The sequence below is a fragment of the Oncorhynchus keta genome, chromosome 6 (genome assembly GCF_023373465.1).
Source record: "Oncorhynchus keta strain PuntledgeMale-10-30-2019 chromosome 6, Oket_V2, whole genome shotgun sequence".
Taxonomy (NCBI): Eukaryota; Metazoa; Chordata; class Actinopteri; order Salmoniformes; family Salmonidae; genus Oncorhynchus; species Oncorhynchus keta.
Genome location: NC_068426.1, coordinates 17,336,563 through 17,353,605, shown reverse-complemented (window position 1 = coordinate 17,353,605; position 17,043 = coordinate 17,336,563). Strand labels below are relative to the sequence as shown.

General features: G+C 46.4%; 1 protein-coding gene across 1 annotated transcript in view; it reads left to right on the top strand.

The window, feature by feature from the left end:
* LOC127930836 (dentin sialophosphoprotein-like) overlaps positions 1–17,043 on the top strand; it is a 68,176-nt gene that overhangs the window by 32,877 nt on the left and 18,256 nt on the right. Inside the window, exons 2-3 of the mRNA XM_052521768.1 lie at positions 13,556–13,622; positions 14,821–15,453. Coding sequence (XP_052377728.1) covers positions 13,556–13,622; positions 14,821–15,453 — 700 coding nt within the window. The remainder of the gene's footprint in view (positions 1–13,555; positions 13,623–14,820; positions 15,454–17,043) is intronic.

The window sequence follows — 17,043 nt, the reverse complement described above, 5'->3', positions numbered from 1 at the left end:
ACCTCTACTCCTCCAGTACCTCTATTCCTCTAGTACCTCTATTCCTCCAGTACCTCTATTCCTCCAGTACCTCTACTCCTCCAGTACCTCTACTCCTCCAGTACCTCTATTCCTCCAGTACCTCTACTCCTCCAGTACCTCTACTCCTCCAGTACCTCTATTCCTCCAGTACCTCTACTCCTCCAGTACCTCTACTCCTCCAGTACCTCTACTCCTCCAGTACCTCTATTCCTCCAGTACCTCTACTCCTCCAGTACCTCTACTCCTCCAGTACCTCTACTCCTCCAGTACCTCTACTCCTCCAGTACCTCTACTCCTCCAGTACCTCTACTCCTCCAGTACCTCTACTCCTCCAGTACCTCTATTCCTCCAGTACCTCTATTCCTCCAGTACCTCTACTCCTCCAGTACATTCTCTACTCCTCCAGTACATACCCTCTAGTACCTCTACTCCAGTACCTCTACTCCTCCAGTACCTCTATTCCTCTAGTACCTCTATTCCTCCAGTACCTCTACTCCTTCAGTACCTCTACTCCTCCAGTACCTCTACTCCTCCAGTACCTCTACTCCTCCAGTACCTCTACTCCTCCAGTACCTCTACTCCTCCAGTACCTCTACTCCTCCAGTACCTCTATTCCTCCAGTACCTCTATTCCTCCAGTACCTCTACTCCTCCAGTACCTCTACTCCTCCAGTACCTCTACTCCTCCAGTACCTCTACTCCTCCAGTACCTCTATTCCTCTAGTACCTCTATTCCTCCAGTACCTCTACTCCTTAAGTACCTCTACTCCTCCAGTACCTCTATTCCTCCAGTACCTCTACTCCTCCAGTACCTCTATTCCTCTAGTACCTCTATTCCTCCAGTACCTCTACTCCTTAAGTACCTCTATAGGTTCTTAGGTTAAAAACCTAGATCAAATGCTGATGTTTATAACACTTACAGATCAACACTCAAAGGTTGTGTTCATAAAACTATTATATTTACTGTCTTTTGGGGGTTTTTTTCTAAGGAAATTGTAGATAATAGTTATTTATTCCCTGTGCTTGGTTATAAAGAAAAGAAGAATGCATTGAACCAATCACAAAGTTAATTTTCCTGTACTCATAAATAAGGTGAGCAGTATAGAGTAATGGTTTCTTGGAATCCATCAGTTACCCTATATAGCTGGTTATTTCCCAGCCGTTTTCCAGAGAGACCCATTCTGAGCCACAGTTTGAGGATATGACAGTAGACTGAATGTAGACTAGAGAGCTATTTCGAGGTAACTGAGCCCACAGCCTGTCCAGATGTTTTCCCCCTGAGACATCTGTGTGGATTACCTCAAATTACGCCCTTCATCTGAACCCTAAATAAATTATACACACAATTGTGTTTTACTTGCCATATGGGGATATATTCTCTACCAACCAACCAATCAATCATTCCTTCAATTCAACCCCTCGATCAATCATGTTTTAGTGGATGATGTGTGTTAAGCTGTAGACGAGCCGTCACAGGAAGCTTAACATAATGAGATAAAGCAGAGGACCGCACCTAATTGGATTACATTAGCAGATCGCATTCACAACAATAAAGACAGGCCTGAATTAAATAAGTCCCATTCAAACACAGTTTGTTGTGAAGATGAGACTGGATCAGGTGCAGATGGATGGCCTTCCAGAAAGCAGCGCCGAGAGGCGTGTGTGTGTGTGTGTGTGTGTGTGTGTGTGTGTGTGTGTGTGTGTGTGTGTGTGTGTGTGTGTGTGTGTGTGTGTGTGTGTGTGTGTGTGTGTGTGTGTGTGTGTGTGTGTGTGTGTGTGTGTGTGTGTGTGTGTGTGTGTGTGTGTGTGTGTGACGAGTAGAAACAGGTCCATGTCCACACAGACCTGTCCCTCCTGCACCTTAGACAGCTTCATTCCTCTCTCCTTCCCATCCATCCCAAGTTCCCTCCTGCCATTGAGAAATCATCTCTGTGCTTCAGACTCTCTGGTCATCGTTTATGCTTCAGACTCTCTCGTCTTGTTTGTGAAATGAAGTACAATGATCAGTTGTGCAGAGAATGTCGCAGAGTTCAAATGGAGTTCATTGGCACTGTTGTGTCTTCTGGATGTTTTGTTTTTGCTCTCTGTCCTGTATAGCTGGAGTGAAATGTGGACGAGGCTTGGGATGAAATGTCCCACCACTAATGATTTATTTTCAGTCTGGTGTGTATCCATACTGGAGGTCTTCACGAAACCACCTGTACCCGAGACCCGATCTGGGACCCGAGCGAGTCCGGATCCACAATTGTAAATAATGTCACGGGTTTGGGTCGGATCCGATATGGTTTTAACTGACTTGTCTGAAAGGGCCCGTACAGATCCGAATGTGACTACTGCAGCAGAGACAGAGAGACAAATTTCATAATTTATGCTGCTGCTCTTGCTTTTCAAGAGAGTGAAGCGTGTCGCGTGTAGCTTGTTGTTGGCCAATCATGAGTCATCAAAGCGGCAATAGGCTACAAGTCATAGAGCCTAGCTCTGTGTGTGGCAAAAGTTAGGAGATATCTAATCAGGGTTGGGGAGTAATGGATTACCTGTAAGGGATTACAAAAAACGGTAACTGTAATCCGTTACGTGACCAGCAAAAACTATTGTAATCAGATTACAGATACTTTTGAAAAACTAGATGATTACTTTGAGGATTACTTTTAAATTCAGAAAGGATGTTTGCGAAAAATGACATTCAAATCAACATTGAAAAAGTCAGAGACCACTATGATGACACACCAATTTTTTTTGATAGATCGCGAGAAAAGTGCAGGTATAGGCTTTTGTAGGCTACAGTCCAAGCCATGTCTGAGACTGCTGTCGGCATCCAAAGATGATTCAACTTGAATATATGCTTGGAGGTAAGGATGACAGCAGTGGGGTATTTTACAGCGATACAGATATCACTAATGATTGATATCTACATGGTGCTGCTCTCTCATTTAGTTATCTGCGCCTTACGGATTGTGGTTGTTGTGGATGGCTGCTCACAAATCTAAATGTGTATTTGAACCCAATAATGGTTGAATTCAAGAAGCTTAAGATGCCTGTCAATCATTGTTTTTTATGATCACAGCATTTATTTTTCAACCTGAATCATTGAGCCCAATCAGTCCTCCATGACAACAAAATCATAAACAACAGAGGTCTCCCGGTCACGGCTGGCTGCGACACAGCCCGGGATCGAACGCTGGTCTGTAGTGACGCCTCTAGCACTGCGATGCAATACCCCAGACCGCTGCGCCACTCTGGAGACCCCGAATGCTGCATTTCTGTTAATACTCTAATACAAAGGTTCCAGTGTGTAGTCAGGTTCAGGTGAATACTATTGTCACACAGAGAGACACGTTGGTAAAAACCAAAGTGGATCACCAGAATACCTATGAGAATGTATTGTACAGGCCTGTCACTGTGCAGCTCATCTTGCTGGGGTGGGAGGGGGTGGTGTCACTATAGCAGATGTCTATTCTCAATGTTACTGAAATAATACGGAGTGCCACCTGAATTCTTGATATACAATTCTCCAAAGTGTCAGACAGCTAACAGGCTTCAGTAGAGGACTCATAGTCAGCCATATGAGTGTGAACTTGTTCCAGCATACACGCTGTCTGGAAATATTAGAGAAATACTAGTTTAGCAAACATACGAAGTTCTCAACATTGAAGTGAAGTCATTGCCTTTGTGGCGGTGTTATTAAGGGAGTGGGTTTATGACTAGCAGCTTTTCAAGAACTAAAGGAAGAGCTGCACTCACTTTCAATTGTAAAATCTGCAATATAGCTAATGGAATATTGGCTTGTAGTCAGTGTGGGAAAGGACCCACAAGACGAAAGTTGACACAGAGAGAGACAGAGGAGGGGGGAGAAAGAGAGAGAGAGAGTGTTAAAGTGGAGTGGGGGTTGTTGGAGTAGACCGCAGAGAGAAAAGGAATTGAAAGAGAAAAATAGGAGAGTAAAGGGAGCGAAACAAGAGACAGATGGAGAGTGACAAAAAGTCAATCAAGTGGGCATGTGGAGACTGAGATGTAGAAACATTAGGGATGTTTTACGTCAGAGGGAGAGAATCAGGACCTCGAGAATTAAACGGGGACTCTGCCCAATGTCCCCATATTCTCTCTTTACTGCCGTCTCCTTCTATTTGTCTCTCTTTACTGCCGTCTCCTTCTATTTGTCTCTCTTTACTGCCGTCTCCTTCTATTTGTCTCTCTTTACTGCCGTCTCCTTCTATTTGTCTCTCTTTACTGCCGTCTCCTTCTATTTGTCTCTCTTTACTGCCGTTTCCTTCTATTTGTCTCTCTTTACTGCCGTCTCCTTCTATTTGTCTCTCTTTACTGCCGTCTCCTTCTATTTGTCTCTCTTTACTGCCGTCTCCTTCTATTTGTCTCTCTTTACTGCCGTCTCCTTCTATTTGTCTCTCTTTACTGCCGTCTCCTTCTATTTGTCTCTCTTTACTGCCGTCTCCTTCTATTTGTCTCTCTTTACTGCCGTCTCCTTCTATTTGTCTCTCTTTACTGCCGTCTCCTTCTATTTGTCTCTCTTTACTGCCGTCTCCTTCTATTTGTCTCTCTTTGCTGCCGTCTCCTTCTATTTGTCTCTCTTTGCTGCCGTCTCCTTCTATTTGTCTCTCTTTACTGCCGTCTCCTTCTATTTGTCTCTCTTTACTGCCGTTTCCTTCTATTTGTCTCTCTTTGCTGCCGTCTCCTTCTATTTGTCTCTCTTTACTGCCGTTTCCTTCTATTTGTCTCTCTTTACTGCCGTCTCCTTCTATTTGTCTCTCTTTACTGCCGTCTCCTTCTATTTGTCTCTCTTTACTGCCGTCTCCTTCTATTTGTCTCTCTTTACTGCCGTCTCCTTCTATTTGTCTCTCTTTGCTGCCGTCTCCTTCTATTTGTCTCTCTTTGCTGCCGTCTCCTTCTATTTGTCTCTCTTTACTGCCGTCTCCTTCTATTTGTCTCTCTTTGCTGCCGTCTCCTTCTATTTGTCTCTCTTTGCTGCCGTCTCCTTCTATTTGTCTCTCTTTACTGCCGTCTCCTTCTATTTGTCTCTCTTTGCTGCCGTCTCCTTCTATTTGTCTCTCTTTGCTGCCGTCTCCTTCTATTTGTCTCTCTTTACTGCCGTTTCCTTCTATTTGTCTCTCTTTACTGCCGTCTCCTTCTATTTGTCTCTCTTTGCTGCCGTCTCCTTCTATTTGTCTCTCTTTGCTGCCGTCTCCTTCTATTTGTCTCTCTTTGCTGCCGTTTCCTTCTATTTGTCTCTCTTTGCTGCCGTCTCCTTCTATTTGTCTCTCTTTACTGCCGTCTCCTTCTATTTGTCTCTCTTTACTGCCGTCTCCTTCTATTTGTCTCTCTTTGCTGCCGTCTCCTTCTATTTGTCTCTCTTTACTGCCGTCTCCTTCTATTTGTCTCTCTTTGCTGCCGTCTCCTTCTATTTGTCTCTCTTTACTGCCGTCTCCTTCTATTTGTCTCTCTTTACTGCCGTCTCCTTCTATTTGTCTCTCTTTTGTCTCTCTGCCGTCTCCTTCTATTTGTCTCTCTTTGCTGCCGTCTCCTTCTATTTGTCTCTCTTTACTGCCGTCTCCTTCTATTTGTCTCTCTTTGCTGCCGTCTCCTTCTATTTGTCTCTCTTTGCTGCCGTCTCCTTCTATTTGTCTCTCTTTGCTGCCGTCTCCTTCTATTTGTCTCTCTTTGCTGCCGTCTCCTTCTATTTGTCTCTCTTTGCTGCCGTCTCCTTCTATTTGTCTCTCTTTGCTGCCGTCTCCTTCTATTTGTCTCTCTTTGCTGCCGTCTCCTTCTATTTGTCTCTCTTTGCTGCCGTCTCCTTCTATTTGTCTCTCTTTGCTGCCGTCTCCTTCTATTTGTCTCTCTTTACTGCCGTCTCCTTCTATTTGTCTCTCTTTGCTGCCGTCTCCTTCTATTTGTCTCTCTTTGCTGCCGTCTCCTTCTATTTGTCTCTCTTTGCTGCCTCTTTCTATCCCTCATTCTCTTTCTCTGTTAGTGCGTGTATTGTACAGTATGGTGGCTCAAGTAGCCCAAAGCCTATGGGATGTGTCAACATGCAAACCCATTAAATCATTAGAGCCCATTTATTATTAACTCAGAATAACACACAGCTATGGATGCAACCTTTTAAATGTAAGTCACAGACAGTGCTGCTCACTCAGCTCTCCTCCCACTCTACCTTGCTGCACCATCAATCCAAGCCGATATGTCATTTTTCACACCCTCCAAAATATGGAATTGACCAAAAACAGTGTCTGTATTGATCAAATAACTTGTGAACACAGGCGGCAACTATGGTTTCGTGGATGACACCCTGTCACCCTCCTGAGGGGTTGAAAGTTGTAATTTAAAGGTGTCATCCAAATATGAGTCACAGATGAGATTAGCCTGTGTTCTCTGCACGCCCCCTCCCTCCCTCCCTCCCTCCCTCCCTCCCTCCCTCCCTCCCTCCCTCCCTCCCTCCCTCCCTCCCTCCCTCCCTCCCTCCCTCCCTCCCTCCCTCCCTCCCTCCCTCCCTCCCTCCCTTAGTGCCTGCCTCCAAGCTTCTCTCCCTTCTCTCTGCTCTCTCTCTCCCTCCTTCTCCCCTTACCTCCCTTCTCCAGTGCCACCCTCCCAGCTATTCTCCCTCTTGCTCCATCCCTCCCTCCGTCTCTGTCTCCCCCTCCCAATCTTTTCTCTGTGTGTTGACCCTGTCCCCTCCCTCGCTCCACGTGTGTGTGACTTCAGCATTAGAGGAGGGAGGTAGAGAGGAAGCAGAGATGTATAGAGAGGGGATAGAGCTGACAGAGAAGAGGGCGAGAGAGCAGAGAGGAGGGCGAGAGAGAGAGCAGAGAGAGAGAGAGAGAGAGAGAGAGAGAGAGAGAGAGAGAGAGAGAGAGAGAGAGAGAGAGAGAGAGAGAGAGAGAGAGAGAGAGAGAGAGAGGAGAGGGGAGACAGAGTGTTGGGAGAGAGAGAGCAGAGAGGAGAGAGAGAGAGCATAGAGGGAGAGAGAGAGCAGAGAGGAGGGCGAGAGAGTGAGCAGAGAGGAGGGCGAGAGAGAGAGAGCAGAGAGGAGGGAGAGAGAGAGAGAGAGAGAGAGAGCAGTGAGGTGTCTAGCACTTAAATTGCCTGTTTATTTCCAGTCATCGCATCAATTACACTGTGTGTGTGTGTGTGTGTTTGTGCGTGCGTGTGTGTTGAAGGGGGTGCCAGTGTGTGGCAGCCCTGAGATCGGCAGCAGAATCTCTCCTCTCAGGGGAGAAGGGGCGTGTCTGTGCTGTGTGACAGGCTGCAGTGATTAGTAGAGCTCAGCGGACAGCATTTATCCAACTCAGCCGAGGGCATGAACAATTTTTGCCTGCAACTCTGCAATTTGTCTCCCACTACACATCATATAGGGACAAATGGGGTTTGTGTATTCATATGTATTCTTGTATTCTTACATATTACATGTATGACTGGTAATGATATTTTTCTCATGTACTTAGCTACATATATTTGTATGTAAGAACATGTTGATAGTTTATTGTAGCTACTATAGTATTATTACAGTGTTACTACACAGGTATAAGAGCCAGTAAATGCAAAGGGAAAGGTGGATCTTCTGACTTACCTCTTGTGACAGAAGGAGATGACAGGAGCTGAACCCATCGTCTGAGAAGGAAGGTGCATCAGGGATTCTTAATGAATACTGCTTAATTACTTTGCTGAGTGCAATCATTCAGCACATTGGCAAGTGATGATGCCTGTTATTAGGGGGTGAAAAAGCAGCTGATATGGTAAAGGCCCAGTGCAGTCAAAACATCTTTTCCTGTGTTTTCTATACACACTATTGGAATAATGAGGATAATTCACTTTTAGTGTGAGAGCTGTTTCAAAAGACTGCATGAAATTTCAGCCTGTTTTGGTGGGAGGGATTTTTGACCGTGCTGGTGACATCATCAGCCGGTAAATTAGTTAATAGACCAAGAAAGAGAGTTCCAAACCTTTGCCAATAACGGCTATTTTTCAGTTTGCCCCTCCCCACTCCCCTCCCAAACAGTCTTAGCAAAATTATTGTTTGAGAAATGTCTCTTTGTAAAGAAGCTAGGATTTGACAGCATTGTGTTTGAACCCTGTCTTGAAAACGGCAAAACAAGCAGTGCTTTTAATCAACTAGTGAATAGCCAATCATAGACAGAAATAGTCTTCAGAAACAGCTCCGTCCTATAAGATAGAGGAAACATGCTCATTATATTAGAATAACTTGTCCTCGTGCCAACTTGATTGTTTATTGATCACATGCTTGGAGCAAAGCAATCACACGCTGATTCTTTTAGTAGGGGGATGGTCTCTTCAACCACAAATCTTACTGGTTGGCTTACCTCTGTGTCACAGGAGGTTGGTGGCACCTTAATTGGGGAGGACGGGTTTGTGGTAATGACTGGAGCGGAATAGGTGGAATGGTATCAAACACATCAAACACATGGTTTCCATGTGTTTGATACCATTCCATTCGCTCCATTCCAGCCATTATTATGAGCCGTCCTCCCCTCAGCAGCCTCCACTGCTCTCTGTGTACATTATATTAGCTCGTGGTACATGGATCGTGTGTGTGTGCGTTTGTGTGTGTGACAGGTTTATTGACCTGTCTTCGTCCCCCAGGGATGCACACACAGCTCTTTTATGACCAGTGAAATAATGAATCATCTGATAATGAACCTGAGACTGTTAATTAGAGCTCCATCACAAGGAGGAACGTTTAAACAGCTCCCCCTCTATCACCCCCTCCGTTTCTCTCCTCTTCTATCAATCTCTCCATTCTCACATCCTTTAGAACATGGCCTGTCTTTCCTTCTTGACCCTCAAAACCCACACCCTCATCATTCCTTGTCCCTCTATTTTCACTCCCTCTTTCTCCTCTCTTCCTCCTCCTCTATCCTCCCTCCTGTCTTTACATGAGTCTCACTGGCTACTCCACTTGGCTCAGTTCGCACCAATATCTGTGTTTCCGACAAAGAGTGCTCTCCTGCCACTATCTCATCACTTAATATTTCTCCCACCTCTTTCGCTCCTCACATCTCTCCCGCAACCACTCTCTCCTTCCCCCCCTCTCTTCTCTCCTCTACCTGAATTAGGCACGTCAAAGATCATCCAGTTGAACGTTTAGAGAGGCGACTGATCGGAGAGGGGAATAGAGAATGGAACCGTCTGAAGGGCTGAAAATGGTACCGGGGCTGTAGACAGAGCAGGGGGATGGAAATATCATTTTATGGAGAGAAATCCACAGATGAGGAGAAAGGGAGTCAGCGATAATGATTCTGAATGAGTTTAGAGAGAGGTGGAAAGGGCGGGAGACAGAGAGAATGAGAGAGGGTAAAATGAGATGTACTGCATATGTACTGCATATGGGTCTCTTAATTAACTGTGTTAAAAGCTTTCTTATTAGGACTGATGCTCTACAGTGGAGGGAGGAAGAGAAAACACTCTCCTTCAGCTGCACATTCAGCCCAGCCTCACAGACACAGAGAAAAGGGGAGAGACAGGGAATCAGAAGGAAATGTTGTCTTTAGCAGGAAAGAAGAAAAGTCTGAGGCCATCTTTTAATGTCAGTTCATCTAACTTAGTTTATCACTTTGCTCTGTATTTATCCTTTATTAAATCCCCCACTCCACTCCCCCCTCTCTCTTTCTCCCTCCCTCCATCCCCCCTCTCTCTCTCTCTCTCTCTCTCTCTCTCTCTCTCTCTCTCTCTCTCTCTCTCTCTCTCTCTTCCTCCCTCTTTATCTCTCTCTCTCTCTCTTCCTCCATCCCTCTCTGTCTCCCTCTCCCTCTCCCTCTCCCTCTCTCTCTTCTTCCTCCCTCTCCCTCTCCCTCTCCCTCTCCCTCTCCCTCTCTTCCTCCCTCTTTATCTCTCTCTCTTCCTCCCTCCATCCCTCTCTGTCTCCCTCTCCCTCTTCCTCTCTCTCTCTTCCTCCCTATCTCCCTCTCCCTCTCCCTCTCCCTCTCCCTCTCTCTCTCTCTCTCTTCCTCCCTCTTTATCTCTCTCTCTCTCTTCCTCCCTCCATCCCTCTCTGTCTCCCTCTCCCTCTCTCTCTCTTCCTCCCTCTCTCCCTCTCCCTCTCCCTCTCCCTCTCCCTCTCCCTCTCCCTCTCCCTCTCCCTCTCCCTCTCTCTCTCTCTCTCTCTCTCTCTTCCTCCCTCTTTATCTCTCTCTCTCTCTTCCTCCCTCCATCCCTCTCTGTCTCCCTCTCCCTCTCTCTCTCTTCCTCGCTCTCTCCCTCTCCCTCTCCCTCTCCCTCTCCCTCTCTCTCTCTTCCTCCCTCTCTCCCTCTCCCTCTCCCTCTCACTCTCTCGTACTCCACTGCCAGTGAATAGATGTAATGTGTAACACAGTGTTAAAAGTCCAGTCACATCGCAGCGTGTCTGTGTGTGAGAGTATTGTCTGTGTGTGAGAGTATTGTCTGTGTGTCCAATAATTTCAGGTTACTGCGCCTCCTCTGTCTCCAGTCATTGATTCATATTAAATCAGAGTGACTAATAAACGGACACACACACACACACACACAAATCGACGCACACTGTATTGTATTGTCAATTTATGTACTCGACACATAAAGGATTTTACTCTTCTGTAATACCCCTTGGGAATAATATAGGCAGGAAAGAGAGAGTGGAAGAGAAAGGCAGACAGAAGGGAAGAGAGGGCTGTGATGCTTCAATTAAGCAATAAGGCCCGAGGGGGTGTGGTATATAGCCAACATACCACGGCTAAGGGCTGTTCTTAGGCACAACGCAACGTGGTATATTGGCCATATACCACAAACCCCTGAGGTGCCTTACTGCTATTATAAACGTAATTAGAGCAGTAAAAATAAATGTTTTGTCATACCTGTATACCCCGAATGTCAGCCAATCAGCATTCGGGGCTGGAACTACCCAGTTTATAATGGAATTTTAATAATAGAATAAGCTATTAAACACTGAGTAATAAAACCGGCACATCTTCACATTTTACTGCTGACAGTTGACGACTAACTGTCTCTGGGTGGCTGTTCTGCATACAGTACCCACACATCATCCACACATCACCCACACATCACCCACACATCATCCACACATCACCCACACATCACCCACACATCACCCACACATCACCCACACATCATCCACACATCACCCACACATCATCCACACATCACCCACACATCATCCACATCCTTCAAACCATATAGAGAGAGTTGGGCCAATGAGGTTTCTGTCTGAATGTTTCGAGAGAGCCCCTTTCTCCTCCATCACGGTTGCGAAGTGATAATTGACACTTCTGCGTTGTGCTGTTTATTTCTGGTAGTTTCCAAAACCTATGTTGATGTCCAGTGAAAGCGGATATGCAATTTGTTGACACAACCACACAGTACAGACTTGGATACACATTCTCCCCGATGCCAATTAATGAATAATCTGTTCAATTCGCTGCTCTGTTTTGTTTGTTTACAGCGGCTCCTTTACGATGATTTATTTGTACACTAGACGACTGATAGTGGCCGCTGTGTTGAAATCTTCCTCAGCATTGTACAAAATATTTTGGAAGCAATAGAAATGCATTTATTATTCTACTTTCATTTTTGGTCACATTTACTATAGAACAGATATCTTAATGCCTACTTTGAAATGATATTATGTGAGCTAAACATAAAAAAAACATGAAAAAATCTAGAACAACATTTCCCTGAAAGTCTCATTTTTTGAGATTACTAATGTTACTGTCCCTACTACAAACTGTAACATGTCATTTTGTGCTTGAAACATTTAATTGAAGTACTGTAGAATTCCATTCATTCCTATGGAGGACTGCTCCTACTAGGGTGGGCCAATATGGCCGATCGGTGGCTTCAAAGCCTCAATGGCCAATACATAGCATCAGCAATCCAGGGTTTATATACATCGTTGGTCCTTTCATAGGGAACCGTCAGAGGTGCTTTCATATTGTTACATTACAAACATTTTGATAATAGAGGCTCTAACATGGCAGCCATTCTAACACCTGGCTGAGCTCTCTACACTCTTAGAAAAAAGGGTTCTGGAAGGGTTCTTCGGCTGCCCCATAGGAGAAGCCTTTTGGATTCCTGGTAGAACCCTGTGTGGAAAGAGTTCTACCTGGAACCCAAAAGAGTTCTACCTGGAACCAAAAGAGTTCTACATGGAACCAAAAAGGGTTCTTCAACGGATTCTCGTGTTGGGACAGCTAATGAATCCTTTTAGGTTCTAGATATACAGTATATGACTCTGGACTGACTAATTCAGACAATCACAACATTATCACATTCACATGAATTCACAATCACATACTGTACACAAGATGCAGAAGCCCCACATATAAAACATATGTAAGCATTCACAGCATCTCCATCACACATTTAGAGCACATATACTCAACAAATACCAAAGCAATCTTCCACAAAATCACATTGATAATCCCCCTTCACACACAGCCGGACGTGTTAAGGATTGTGTTTGAGCAGCGTTGGGTTCTCCTCAGAATTGACCAGTGCCCCTTCCCTGTCCCTGGTTGACCTCAGTCTCCAATTAGGTGAACCATTGCTCAAGCTGACAGCAATTCCTGCCTCCAACTTATTCTCCAATGAGTTCATGACCCCCTCCTCTCTTCCCTGTCATCTCCCTTTTCTGCTCCCTCTCTCTCCCTCTCTCTCTCACTCCATCTCTCACTCCCTCTCTCTCTCCCTCTCTCCCTCTCTCTCCATCTGTCACTCCCTCTCTCTCTCCCTCTGTCACTCCCTCTCTCTCGCTCTCTCTCTCTCCCTCTGTCACTCCCTCTCTCTCTCCCTCTGTCACTCCCTCTGTCACTCCTCTCTCTCTCACTCCACCTCCTTCTCCCTTCCATCCCTCACTAAATGATCAATTGAGAGGCAGAGATGAGTCGGTGGTGTGTGCAGAATAGTTCAACTGCTAGAGCAAGGATCACACACACTCTTGAGTCGTGCACCTAGGCACCCACACACACATACTCACACACACACACACACACACACACACACACACACACACACACACACACACACACACACACACACACACACACACACACACACACACACACACACACACACACACACACACACACACACACACACACACACACACACACACACACACACATATTCGCATACACCCTCACACACACACACACACTCACAGCTGTAGCCCTACATAAATGCAGTTTTATTCACACACAAATATGCGAATGTTGTTCAAGTTTCTTTCATGCTTCCCACTACTTAGAAAGGGTGTTATCACAGGTGTTTCTCACACATCATTGCAGTCCAATGTGAGACATGGGTCTGCATTCTGAATACATTTAAATGCTAATTCTCCAATGTGCTCATCGTTTCCCGCTCGACATGACCCATTACCCATAGGAGCGTTGGCTAAATGCTGTTCACCGTATTAAAAGGTGCATAAAGGGCATTTACGTGCATTTACTTTTGCTAAATCTCGGAATTATAAAGGACCAAACCTATGTGAAAAGATTTAAATAGTTCTTGCATCAAGACTGTTTCTGCTCTCACACCAATAGCTTCCTCCAGAGCTCTGTGTGGTATTATTATTGAGTGTTATAACCGACACCTGGAAGGGTTCACACTGTAAGTACAACCAATGATCAATGAATGGAGGGATAGATGGTCAAATGATTCTCTAGCATTTATTCCGATTAATGCAGTATCTTATTGCGCTTTTCACCATTCATTAATCACCGTAACACGTCATTTTGTCACAATACAAATTCTAACCTGTGACCCCTTCTCAAGTTCTGGCAGCATTTTGACCATGATTGGATGACATTGTCTGTCTTCATTCTAAATGTATGATGTATTTATAGTATATTCATTTTTATTTTATTTTTGATCATTATTTTTTATTTTTGCCTATGTAGAGCTTTGAGATAAGACTGTAATGAAAAGCGCTATATAAATGAAATGTATTTTTATTTTATACTAGGATTGTACTTTATTATTGGTACAGCGCTCACACATGCCTGTGTCTGTTTCCTTCACAGACTGTCAGAGACTGACGCTTCCGCATAGTACCAAACCACAGGTGTGACTGGAGAGAGATTTCAGCCACTCTGATCAGCACAGAGAGGGAGCTGTCTCTACTGATGTCAGAACAAGACGACCTAAAATAAACTTTCACAAAAGTTTCAAGAACGCTACCCTCATACAAGCAAGGCTGAAGATATCAAGTCTTTGAAGTAGACTGAGTATCATGTCTTGTGATTGGCCTCAGTTTGTTTTTAGAATATCAAGTCCAATGGTTGACACGGCCAGGGTTTAATGCTCCCAATGCTGTTAATTCAAGAACACATTTCTGTCTTCGTAGAAGATTAAAGTACTTGGTGGGATTCATTTTTGGTAAAGGAACTGAGGTATAGAATGGGGCAACAGGATCTTACCCGAGGCTAAACCCTGATATAGCAACCCACTTCTTCTCTTTTTAGATCAGTCAAAAATAAATATAAGTCTCCTAAATATATTCCAGCCCCTTCCGCCCAGCTTTGAGAGGGAAATGGACAAGATAATGTGGACTCAGCTGAGAATGTGGAGTCTCAGTTCCGATCTGGATATGGCTTTGAGATCAGACATTCCGGGAATCAACGCGAGGGCTCTACTGGGATAGAGTATACCCTGGTACTCACACAGCCAGCAGCATTTACTCAGTGATTTTTTTAATGGGAAAATTCAAGCCCACACCAAGGCCTAAGGCAAGTGTACAGTAGGGCTGCCTGCAAGTGTGGTGGTCTGAATCCTTGAGGTGAACTGTTCTTTTCATCCACTGCACCAGGACCCACACGCTCCAGAACCCACACGCTCCAGGACCCACACGCTCCAGAACCCACACGCTCCAGGACCCACACGCTGCAGGACCCACACGCTCCAGGACCCACACACTCCAGAACCCACACGCTGCAGGACCCACACGCTACAGGACCTACACTTTCCAGGAGCCACACACTCCAGAACCCACACGCTCCAGGACCCACACGCTCCAGGACCTACACTTTCCAGGACCCACACGCTGCAGGACCCACACGCTCCAGGACCCACACGCTCCAGGACCCACACACTCCAGAACCCACACGCTGCAGGACCCACACGCTACAGGACCTACACTTTCCAGGAGCCACACACTCCAGAACCCACACGCTCCAGGACCCACACGCTCCAGGACCTACACTTTCCAGGACCCACACGCTGCAGGACCCACACGCTCCAGGACCCACACGCTGCAGGACGCACAAACTCCAGGACCCACACGCTTCAGGACCTACACTTTCCAGGACCCACACTCTGCAGGACCCACACGCTGCAGGACCCACACGCTGCAGTACCCACACGCTCCAGGACCTACACTTTCCAGGACCCACACCCTGCAGGACCCACATGCTGCACGACCCACACTCTGCAGGACCCACACGTTCCAGAGGAGACAGACTCACAACTCCAGAGGAGACAGACTCACAACTCCAGAGGAGACAGACTCACAGCTCCAGAGGAGACAGACTCACAGCTCCAGAGGAGACAGACTCACAACTCCAGAGGAGACAGACTCACAGCTCCAGAGGAGACAGACTCACAACTCCAGAGGAGACAGACTCACAGCTCCAGAGGAGACAGACTCACAGCTCCAGAGGAGACAGACTCACAACTCCAGAGGAGACAGACTCACAACTCCAGAGGAGACAGACTCACAGAGGAGACAGACTCACAGCTCCAGAGACAGACTCACAACTCCAGAGGAGACAGACTCACAACTCCAGAGAGACAGACTCACAGACTCACAGCTCCAGAGGAGACAGACTCCAGAGGAGACAGACAGAGAGGAGACTCACAACTCCAGAGGAGACAGACTCACAAGAGGAGACAGACTCTCACAGAGGAGACAGACTCACAGCTCCAGAGGAGACAGACTCACAACTCCAGAGAGAGACAGACTCACAGCTCCAGAGGAGACAGACTCACAACTCCAGAGGAGACAGACTCACAACTCCAGAGGAGACAGACTCACAACTCCAGAGGAGACAGACTCACAGCTCCAGAGGAGACAGACTCACAACTCCAGAGACAGACTCACAACTCAGAGGAGACAGACTCACAGCTCCAGAGGAGACAGACTCACAACTCCAGAGGAGACAGACTCACAGAGACAGACTCACAACTCCAGAGGAGACAGACTCACAACTCCAGAGGAGACAGACTCACACTCCAGAGGAGACAGACAGACTCACAGAGAGAGACAGACTCACAGCTCCAGACAGACTCACAACTCCAGAGGAGACAGACTCACAACTCCAGAGGAGACAGACTCACAACTCCAGAGGAGACAGACTCACAACTCCAGAGGAGACAGACTCACTCCAGAGGAGACAGACTCACAGCTCCAGAGGAGACAGACTCACAACTCCAGAGGAGACAGACTCACAACTCCAGAGGAGACAGACTCACAGAGAGGAGACAGACTCACAACTCCAGAGGAGACAGACTCACAGAGAGAGACAGACTCACAACTCCAGAGGAGACAGACTCACAGCTCCAAGGAGACAGACTCACAGAGGAGACAGACTCACAACTCCAGACTCACAGCTCCAGGAGACAGACTCACAACTCCAGAGGAGACAGACTCACAACTCCAGAGACAGACTCACAACTCCAGAGGAGAGAGGAGACAGACTCAGAGGAGACAGACTCACAGCTCCAGAGGAGACAGACTCACAGAGGAGACAGACTCACAACTCCAGAGGAGACAGACTCACAGACTCACAACTCCAGAGGAGACAGACTCACAACAGACTCACAGCTCCAGAGGAGACAGACTCACAGAGGAGACAGACTCACAACTCCAGAGGAGACAGACTCACAACTCCAGAGGAGACAGACTCACAACTCCAGAGGAGACAGACTCACAACTCCAGAGGAGACAGACTCACAACTCCAGAGGACAGAGACAGACTCACAAGAGGAGACAGACTCACAGAGAGGAGACAGACTCACTCACAACTCCAGAGGA